This window comes from Mus caroli, unplaced genomic scaffold (assembly GCF_978045245.1).
Source record: "Mus caroli unplaced genomic scaffold, Mus_caroli_1 scaffold_11, whole genome shotgun sequence".
Classification (NCBI taxonomy): Eukaryota; Metazoa; Chordata; class Mammalia; order Rodentia; family Muridae; genus Mus; species Mus caroli.
The window spans coordinates 16,615,970-16,627,597 of NW_028227266.1; the positions used below are offsets into that span (position 1 = coordinate 16,615,970).

Here is an 11,628-nt window from a genome sequence, read left to right on the forward strand (position 1 = left end):
TTTGACATCAGCCATGGAGATGCAGAGTTTGGAGTTTGCCCAGCTGGTTTCCTTCCTTGCTTTGGGGATTACAGTTAATTAAGTTGAATGAATCTCAGAAAAGACCTTGAACTTTGGACTTTTAACATTGTTTCGACTGCTATACACTATGAGGACTTTGAAAGTTGGACTAAATGCATTTTGCATTATGCTATGTTTAAGTATGGCCTCCATAGACTCATGTTTTTGAACAAGTCTATGGGGACCAGGAGTGGAATGTGAGGGTTTGTATATCCTTGTAAGAGGGAGTGGCACCATCTGAAGGTGTGGCCTTGTTGGAATAGGTGTAACCTAGTTGGAATGGGTGTGTCACTGTGGTTGTGGGTATAAGATCCTCACCCTAGTTGCCTGGAAGTCAGTCTTCAACTTGCAGCCTTTGGATGAAGACATAGAACTCTCAGCTCCTCCTGCGCCATGCCTGCCTGGATATGTCATGCTCCCTCTTTGATGATAATGGACTGAACCTCTGAAACTGTAAGCAAGCCCCAATTAAATGTTGTTTTTTATAAGACTTACCATGGTCATGGTGTCTGTTCATAGCAGTAAAACCCTAACTAAGACACTATGCTTAACTTTTCTGCTCTTACATTTTAGATCCCCGTCTCAGTTTGGAAGTCATATAGTATTTGATACCAGTTCTCACCACAAATGATTGTGTTTTATATCACATGTTCCTGTTGTACAACCACTCAAAAAGTCTCAATTTTAGCCTTTCATATATATATATATATATATATATATATATAATTTGTGTCTATATATGTTATATGTGTAGATGTGGGACTTTGAAAGGCAGCCTGTTCTCTGGTTGAGCTAAGTTTAAACCTTGGATACCCAGCAGATTAATCTGCAAGGGACAGAAGGCTTGTTTGTGGCTCCTGACAGGAAGCCCCAGCTCCATAATTCTGTGGTCTTCAGTCATGTAGGCTGTCTGAACTCCTCCCCCACAGTTACCTGGCAACAGCAAGGTAGGCCAACCCACTATAAAAAAAGCTGCTTGCTCTCTACTCATACTCTTATCCTCTTACCTCTTATTCTCTTGTTACTACTCTTGCTCCCTTGCTCTCCCTCTCTCTGCCTTCCCTTCCTCCTCTCTCCATGTTTCCATGAACAGCCTCAGCTTCTCTACCCTCTCACTCTCTCTGCCTTTCTACATTAAACACCTTAAAACCAAGGACCACCTCTGCTCATCTAAAACCACCCTGATGGAGTAATGGAGTATGTCTTTCACTAACCTGCTGAGCATTTAACCTCCCTACAGGAGGTCTGCCTGTGCACCAGCCATGGCCACCAGCCAAACCAACCTGGCCACCCAGCAAGCTGCATGAGCCAGTCAGACTCTCCTCATTGCAGTAACCTGCCAGAGCTCTGTCCCCCTATCATTTTCCCTTCAGCCTCCAGGCCAGAGTCTGCCCAAGGGTATGTTCTCCTCAACATACACTGGCATCTGGGATTTCTGAGAGTGAGAATCTATTGTTCTTGTCCTCCATGCTGCCCATGGACTTCAAAACGGGCACTTTGATGGTACTCAGCAGACTGTGGTGCCCAAGAGTTGGAGCCCAACTCTTGAGTTCCATGGGGACCTCAAATTGTGCCATTTCCTCACCCCTCGAGCAGGATCTTGTGGCTTCTCACAGTCCAGTGCCCACCCAGTAGTTCCATGGGGTCCTCCACACAGTCAATAGATGTGATTGCTTCAATGAAAGCATATACCTTACTGTCAGTTGCTTAATAGAAAAACACATGTCTCAAGAAACCAATAAAATTGTTTGATCCTTAAGAAAATGAATCTTTGTAATACTATGCAAACTAGATTATAATATTTCTAGGCAATGATTGTGACAATTACAGCCATCTATGTTTTTGAATTTCAACATATTTAAGCCTCCCTGATATGTTTATACAGCTTATTTGGCCTCAGGTATATTTTGAAATATATGTATATATAAATATGCATGTAACAACTATTAATAAAAAGGAGGTAACAAATTTGAAAGAGAGAAATGAAGTGTATATGGAAGGTTTGGAGAGAGCAAAGACAAGGTAGAAATGATATGATTATATTACAATCACAAAAATGAAAGAAAAAATAAGTAACTGCCTAAAATATAGACATATATAATTGAAAGTAAAGGTAGAACCTGAAATGGCATGAAAAATACATGTAAAATGGTGAAAAACATGGATCTTCATAGCATAAAATCAGACATTCAAGTACATGACTGTTGAATGAATCAAACCAAATTTCTTCTTACATATATTAACGGAAAAAAGTAGAAATTTTACCTGATACTTCATATGGAAAACATGATTCTCTATAAAGCACATTAATCATTAAATAAAATTGCATATATCAAACCTCATACAGTCTCATTTAATTGAAAGTATATACTTAGGTTTTCTAATATTTCTACAACCTGGAAGTCAAAAGAGTTACAATTAAGATTCTCCCTGAGGTAGGAAGGGTTATACTTTTCCCAGAATATTCACTTTTCCCTTTCTCTTCTACATGAGTATTAATAGATCCTGAGAGACTTGAATAGCTTAATGGATGATTATTGGCTCTGTGAATTGAGCCTCAAACACATAAATACATACTCTGTGTTCCTGCTCAAGATTTTAGGAGATATGGTCCAGAATAACATACTTGCATGTTTTCCTCTGTCAAATCCATCAGCTGCTTAAGAAGGGTCATGATTTATTGTCTTCCTACCATTCCTGAAACAGAACCTGGGCCATCATCACACACACAGACCTAGTGTAAAAGTATATCAGTCACTTTTGGTTATCTTCGAATGGAAATAATTTACAGCCTTAGTAAGTGCTAATCTATGTAAGAAACAAATGAGAAACAGCAGTGCTTTTATTGTTGGCACCAGAAAGGTAAAGATATGTGGTATGTGGTAATCAAAGACAAAATACATCATTAAGCTAAGTTTTATGTCATAGTGCAATTAAGTTTTTTTTATTAGTTATACATATGTTTATTAATTAGTTAATATGAGAGCTCTCATACAGTTTAGATTTTTACCCATTAGGATTTTAACTTATTAAGAGTATTTTCAACCATAAAATGAAATTGATATCTTTCTGAACTCTCTGCTATTGATTAAAAATATCATGAGCTTGAATATATGAAGAAGGTAGAGATGAAAATGATCATAAGGACCAAATATCAAGAACCAGTGTTTGGGGCATTGTACAACACATGTGATTATATTATTTATCAAACTGAGATAGAAATATTTAGTTTAAGATCAGTCTAGTATCCTGAAATTTGAAGGCAAAGCTTCTACATAGCCAGAAATTGTAGGAAAAATAAAAGACAAAAATAACTGAATAGAGAAACTTTTACCCAGAGCTTCCAAATATCAAATCATGTATTTCATTGAACTTGTACCTTTATATATGTCAAACTATTTCTCCATTAAATATATTTATGCATTATCATCATGTGATTTTAAAGTAAGAAGTATATTTTATGTAACTTATTTTGATATTTTTAATTCTTTAGATTTAAATTCAATTCCAATATTCCTCCCTTGTTTTTTTTCCTTCCAAACCCTCACAAAAAGCCCTCCTAATTCTCCTTCAAATTAAAGAGCACAGTTTTCATTAATGATTGTTGCATATATATACATATATATTCCTAAATATTTCCTGTTCACTTTCCTACAATGTTATTTGTACAAATGTTTGTATGGTTTATTATACTTTTTGTAATTTTTAAAATGCCTTGCATTCTAACAGTGTGATAGCAGTTTGAATACAGATGGTCAGATTGAATCCCCAGGATAACCAAGAGCCATCTATTCTACTAATTGTACCTCAAATTTCTCTTCATCCTAATCTCTGGAGAACTAGTCATTTTATTTTCTACTCTGTGTCACTAATATAACATGTAGTAGAGCTGTATGTGCCTTTGTCCTTTCAGCTACAGTAAGAATATCCCTCAGATAGGGTGAAGAAGGAGCAGGCAATCAGAATGTTAAAATCAAATAACACAAACAAAATCTGTAGCTTGTCTTCATTTGTTAATTTATGTCCTCTGTTTATTGCAGCATTTATTCTTGACACCTTCTCCAACATACACACACAAACTTCAATGCAAGAGAAACAATAAAATCACAGTTATAGGTTCTATACTGAGGAAATAGAAACCTGTTAGAGGGAAGTGAATAGATGACTCACAGGGTAAGATATTTGTTGTACACAATGAGGATCTGAGTTTAACTACCAGCATCCATACAAGGGCATGGTGTGGTGTTTCTGTAACCTTCACACTGTGTGAGTAGGATTTCACTATCAGCCAATGTAATCCATGTAAGATCTAGGATCAGTCAGATCAGGATCAATATATGCCTTAAAATATAAGATGGACAGTAACAAAAGTTGACCACTTACCCACTCAAATTTTTCACATGTTTGGACACACACTTTCATCACCACACTAGAAATGTCCAAATTCGCTTTGAAATTTCTAATTACATCTCAAAACATATGCCAAAAGAGGGTGTAGGCTCCCATGTTGGTGGAGTTACAGGCTGTTGTCAACTACCTGATGTGAGTGGTGGGAACAAAACTTCTGTCCCCTTTAAGAGAAGGAAGTGGATTTTAGCTGCTGATCCAACTCTCCATGCCTGATTTTAGCTTGTGTACTCAAAATATAAATCCAAGCAAATAATCTTATGCACTTTTAAGATTAAATATACATAACTTCTTCATACATCTCTTTCATTAGAATGATATTTTCTGAAGGCAATATAGGGAAACAGCATGTTCTTCTTTATATGTAAATTTTTGTTAGAGTGATTTTTATTGCTTTTTGAGTAATTATTTGAAATAATTTTCTTTTCTATTATGCTTTTGCCTATTAACATATATATTATTGTCACAAAAGCCATTGTAGAAAGGCTTGTGAGAGTCTGCCACACCTGATAAATGTAACTAAATTTACATTTTGTCTATTTTGGGATTATTATCACAATATGCAAGACAGAGAAACTTTATTTAATAATTGTGTATAAAGGTCACAGTTTTGTAGTCTACATGTTCAATCTATACAGCACTGGCTTTGATGATGGTGTCTTGTGAATAGCTGAAATACAAATGTATTAGAGAGAAAGTGATAATATATTACAAGAGAAATTGAGGGGGGTTAGAGTCTCTTAATATCTATCAGGGCATATCTTGATTAATGTACTTCTCACAAGACTTCTCTTCTCCTTTATGTCTTCTCTTCTCTTCTCTTCTCTTCTCTTCTCTTCTCTTCTCTTCTCTTCTCTTCTCTTCTCTCCTCTCCTCTCCTCTCCTCTCCTCTCCTCTCTTCTCTTCTCTTGTTCATTCTCTTCCCTTCCTCTCTCTTCCCTTCCCTTCACTCTCTTTCTTTCTTCCTTTCTTTCTTTCTTTCTTTCTTTCTTTCTTTCTTTCTTTCTTTCTTTCTTTCTTTCTTTCTTTCTTTCTTTCTTTCTTTCTTCCTTCCTTCCTTCCTTCCTTCCTTCCTTCCTTCCATCCTCCCTCCCTCCCTCCCTCCCTCCCTCCCTCCCTCCCTCCCTTCCTTCCTTCCTTACTTCCTCCCTCCCTTCCTTTCTTCCTTCCTTCCTTCCTTCCTTCCTTCCTTCCTTCCTTCCTTCCTTCCTTCCTTTCTTCCTTCCATTCTCTGTTTTTATTTTACTATTTCCCCTATCTTTCTCTAGCATGTTTTCTGATGGGAACAAATTTAGATTATTGCATATAACAGAAAAGGGCTGTACCACTTATTTCTATTCAAATCATGAATTTCCCTTCTTCAATGTTTCAAGTATCTACCAAACAGAAAACAAAGCTCTTACCCCCAGAACCTTTTACTGAGTAAATAAGTAATTTCTAAACATGAACAGTTCTCAAGTATGAGTGGTTTCTTATGAATTGCTGGTTTACAAACATATAGGCATGTAGACACTTACATCTATACTACTTAGTTCTCTACAATGGTCTTTTTTTTCTTTAAAAGATGTCCCAGGCTTATGGAACCATATAATTCAACAGGAACCTTGGAATTCATTCTTCTTGGACTCTCAGAGGACCCTGAACTGCAGTTCATCTTATTTGCACTATTCCTGCTCATATACCTGATCACTATGCTTGGAAATGTTCTCATCATCTTGGCCATCAGCTCTGATTCCCACCTCCACAGCCCAATGTACTTCTTCCTTTACAACCTGTCATTGTCTGACATGGGCTTCAGCAGCACTACCATCCCCAAAATGCTGATAAATTTGCATACCCATAACAGATCCATAACTTATGCTGAATGCCTAACTCAGGTATCTTTCTTTATTCTATTTGGGTGTATGGACAGTGTTCTACTGGCAGTGATGGCATATGACAGATGGGCGGCCATTTGTCACCCTCTACACTACCAAGTCATTCTGAATCCTCGTCTGTGTAGATATTTGGTTGTAATGTCCTTTTGTATCAGTCTCATTGATTCACAGGTGCACTGCTTTATGGTGTCACAACTAACATTTTGTATTAATATAGAAATCCCTCATTTCTTTTGTGATGTTCCAGAACTTGTAAAACTTGCTTGTTCTAACACTACTATCAATGACATAGTCATGATTCTTTTAAGCATCATTACTGGTTTCCTCCCTGCCTCAGGAATATTTTACTCCTACTATAAAATTACTTCTTCTATTTTTAGAGTTAAATCACTGTTAGGGAAATATAAAGCCTTCTCTACCTGTGGATCTCACCTGTCAGTTGTTTGCCTATTTTATGGAACAGGTTTAGGAGTTTACCTCAGTTCAACAGTTTCTAGTTCTTCCAGGGAAAGTATGGTGGCTTCAGTAATGTACACAATGGTGATTCCCATGATGAATCCCTTCATTTACAGCCTGAGGAACAGAGACATCAAGAAAGCCCTCTGGAAAATTGTCTGTCAGATAATATAATTTAACTACCTGCATGATCCCTTAATATATCGATTTTTTAAGTGAGTCACATAACTAATTGTGGTGGCATTTAAAATGAAGCAGTTCTAAATATTTCTGACCATAAGTGATCAAAAATTAATTTATACATATAGTAAATCAAGGTCTATCTTGCTGCACTTGTCCAAGTTACATGTTGTAGTTCCACTATGTCCTGATGTCTGAACATATAAAATTATAAATTGGCACTGCACATGTTTTTACACTCCAAAGAATGCATCCAGAAATAGTATAACTTTGTTTGGATTTAACTGTTTTGAATTGTTATGCTTTTAATGTATGTAAAAATGAAAACATAATGATTTAACTATAGAAGTAAATACTTTCAAATTTTCTTAACATAGTTTACCAGAATGTAAGTATGAAACTAATATATATATTAGACTTTTTGACAAATAGTTTAATTTTAAAATTTGAAATTTGTATTGCTGACTTGAGTTTCATATAACAGCTATTTGTGCGACAGAACTTCTTGCGTAGGGGGACCTACTCCACTTTGATTATTTGGCCATTGATAGCATTTTATCGTATAGGGTTTGCACTAAACTTGAGGACATATAGACAACAGCAATTGGACTCAATGGATTATGTGAAAAGAAGACACGAATTTGGGTGGAGAACATGTAATGAAGTATGGAGGGAGAATTGTTGGGGATTAATTGGGAATGATTGTTTAATATGCTTATATTTCATCATATACATGTATGAACTCAAATGTTAAGTAAATATTTAAATCACTAAAAGAATTTTAACTTCATATTAAGACTGAATATGTAACAATTTCTGAAATGTTCTTGAATTAACTCTGGCCATTTTGTGCTATGTATTTATGTAACTGATACTACTTTGCAGTGATGTGTATTATCTCAAAATATTAAATAATCTAAGAAAATATCAAACTTACATATTCTGATATATAATATCATGTTCATGATATTATCTTCATCAAAAGTGAAAACCTTACATCTAAATAATACATATACAAATCACATTATTTGTAAGTAATGCATGGTGAAGATTGTTATTGTTATTCTCTAGCAATAAATGCATTGTACATGATATTTGATTACATAAAAACATTTTAACTAACACTGTCAGGAACTTTGACATGACTGCCTAGACTTTACTATCATTCCTACTTTCCCATCATATTCCCACTAATTGACCTTCTACAAAGTATAATTGTGCTTAATAGATTAAAAAACAAAATATATAATATTTGCTCCAGGCCAGATTCAGGCCAAGGGTACATTCTCCTCAACAGACACTGGCATCTGGGATGTCTGAGAGTGAGAATCTGTTGTTCTTGCCTCCATGTTGCCCACGGACCTCAGAACAGGCTCTTCCATGGTGCTCAGCAGGCTGTGGTGCCCAAGAGTTGGAGCCCAACTTAGGCAGTTCCATGGGGACCCCAGATCATGCCATTTCCTCACCCCTCGAGCAGGATCTTGTGGCTTCTCACAGTCCAGTGCCCACCCAGTAGTTCCAAGGGGTCCTCCACACAGTCAATAGATGTGATTGCTTCAATGAAAGCATATGCCTTACTGTCAGGTGCTTAATAGAAAAACCCATGTCTCAAGAAACCAAGAAAATTGTTTGATCCTTAAGAAAATGAATCTTTGTAGTACCATGCAAACTAGATTGTAATACTTCTAAGTAATGTTTGTGACAGTTACAGCCATTTATGTTTTTGAATTTCAACATATTTAAGCCTCTCTGATACATTTATACAGCTTATTTGGCCTCAGGTATATTTTGAAATATATGTATATACAAATATGCATGTAACAACTATTAATAAAAAGGAGGCAATAAATTTGAAAGAAGAAATGAAGTGTATATGGAAGGTTTGGAGAGAGCAAAGACAAGGTAGAAATGATATAGTTATATTATATCACAAAAATGAAAGAAAAAATAAGTCACTGCCTACCATATAGACATATATAATGGAAAATAAAGGTAGAACCTGAAATGGTATGTAAAATACAGTTAAAATAGTGAAAACCATGCATCTTCACAGCATAAATTCAGAAACTCATGTACATGACTGTTGAATGAATCAAACCAAATTTCTTCTCACAGATATTAACTAAAAAAAAAAAAATAGAAATTTTATCTGATACTTCATATGGAACCCATGATTCTCTATAAAGCAAATTAATCATTCAATAAAATTGCATATATGAAACCTCATACTGTCTCATTTAATTGAAAGTATGTGCTTTGCTTTTCTAATATTTCTACAACCTGTAAGTCAAAAAGTTAAATTAAGATTCTCCCTGAGATAGGAAGGGTTATACTTTGCCCAGAATATTCACTTTTTCCCTTTCTCTTCTCCATGAGTATTAATAGATCCTTAGAGACTTGAATAGCTTAATGTATGATTATTGGCTCTGTGAATTGAGACTCAAACTCATAAATACCCTGCGTTTCTGCTCAAGATTTTAGCAGATCTGATCCAGAATAACTTACTTGCATGTTTTCTTCTTTCAAATACATCAGCTGCTTGAGAAGGGTCATGATTTATTGTCTTCCTACCAGTCCTGAACACAGAACATGGGCCATCATCACACACACAAGCTGAGTGTAAAAGTATATCAGTCACTTTTGGTCATCTTTGAATGGAAATAATTACAGCCTTAGTAAGTGCTAATCTATATAAGATACAAATGAGAGACAGCAGTGCTTTTATTTTTGGCACCAGAAAGGTAAAGATATGTGGTATGAGATAATCAAAGACAAAATACATCAATAAGCATAGTTTTATGTCATTGTGCAATTAAGTTTATTTTCATAGTTAAACATGTTTTTTTAATTAGTTAATGTGAGAGCTCTCATACTGTTTAGTTTTTTTACCCCTTAGGATTTTAACTTATTAAGAATATTTTCAACCATAAAATGAAAGTGATATCTTTCTGAACTATCTGCTATTGATTAAAAATATCATGAGCTTGAATATATGAAGAAGGTAGAGATGAAAATGATCATAAGGATCAAATATCAAGAACCAGTGATTAGGGCATTGTACAACACATGTGAATATATTATTTATCAAACTGAGATAGGAATATTTAGTTTAAGATCAGTCTATTATCCTGAAATTTGAAGGCAAAGCTTCTACATAGCCAGAAATTATAGGAAAATAAAAGACAAAAATAACTGAATAGAGAAACTTTTACCCAGAGCTTCCACATATCAAATCATGTATTTCATTGAACTGGTACCTTTATATATGTCAAACTATTTCCCTATAAAATATATTTATGCATTATCATCATGTTAATTTGAGATAAGAAGGATATTTCATGTAACTTATTGTGATATTTTTAATTTTTGAGATTTAAACTTAATTCCAATATTCCTCCCTTGTTTTCGTTCCCTCCAAACCCTCACAAAGAGCCCTCCTAATTCTCCTTCAAATTAAAGAAGACTTTTTTCATTAATAATTGTTGCATATATATGCATATATATTCCTAAATATTTCCTGTTCACTTTCTTATATTATTATTTATATGAATGTTTGTATCGTTTATTATTCCTTTTGAAAATTTTAAAATGCCTTGCATTCTAACTGTGTTAGATAGCAGTTTGAATACAGATGGTCAGATTGCATCCCCTGTATAACCAAGAGCCATCTATTCTACCAATTGAACCTTAAATTTCTCTTCACCCTAATCTCTGAAAAACTTCTAGCCATTTTATTTTCTACTCTGTGTCACTAATATAACATGTAGTAGAGCTGTATGTGCCTTTTCCCTTTCAGCTACAGTAAGAATGTCCCTCATATAGGGTGAAGTAGGAGCAGGCAATCAGAATGTTAAAATCGAATAACACAAACCAAATCTGTAGCTTGTCCTCATTTGTTAATTTACCTACACTGTTTACTGCAGCATTTATTCTTGATGCCTTCTCCAATATACACACACAAACTTCAATGCAAGAGAAACAATAAAATCACAGTTATAGGTTCTATACTGAGGAAATAGAAAGCTGTTAGAGGGATGTGAATAGATGACTCACAGGGTGAGATATTTGTTTTGGTAATTAAACAATATCCTTAGAGACTTGAATAGCTTAATGTATGATTATTGGCTCTGTGAATTGAGACTCAAACTCATAAATACCCTGCATTTCTGCTCAAGATTTTAGAAGATCTGATCCAGAATAACTTACTTGCATGTTTTCTTCTTTCAAATACATCAGCTGCAATGAGGATCTGAGTTTAATTACCAGCATTCATACAAGGGCATGGTGTGGTGTTTCTGTAACCTTCACACTGTGTGAGTACGATTTCACTATGAGCCAATGTAGTAATCCATGTAAGATCTAGGAACAGTAAGATCAGGATTCATATATGCCTTAAAATTTTAGATGGACAGTAACAAAAGTTGACCTCTTAACAACTCAAATTTTTCACATGCGTGGACACACACTTTCATCACCACACAAAAAATGTCTGAATTTACTTTGAAATTTCTAATTAAATCTCAAAACGTATGCCAAAAGAGGGTGTAGGCTCCCATGTTGTTGGAGTTACAGGCTGTTGTCAACTACCTGATGTGAATGGTGGGAACAAAACTTCTGTCCCCTTTAAGAGAAGAAAGTAGATTTTAGC

The 11,628-nt window shown here is 35.0% G+C and overlaps 1 protein-coding gene across 1 annotated transcript; it reads left to right on the plus strand.

Annotated features, from left to right (window-relative positions):
* The first annotated feature begins 6,044 nt into the window (after window positions 1-6,044).
* Window positions 6,045-6,974, plus strand: LOC110287922 (olfactory receptor 7E178-like). Its single transcript, XM_021154412.1, has one exon. It carries the CDS (start codon window positions 6,045-6,047, stop codon window positions 6,972-6,974), a length of 930 nt encoding a protein of 309 aa, XP_021010071.1.
* The last annotated feature ends 4,654 nt before the right edge of the window (window positions 6,975-11,628 follow it).

Excerpts from the sequence above, each read along its gene's own strand:
- LOC110287922 (XM_021154412.1), top strand. The coding sequence starts at position 6,045 with ATGGAACCATATAATTCAACAGGAACCTTGGAATTCATTCTTCTTGGA.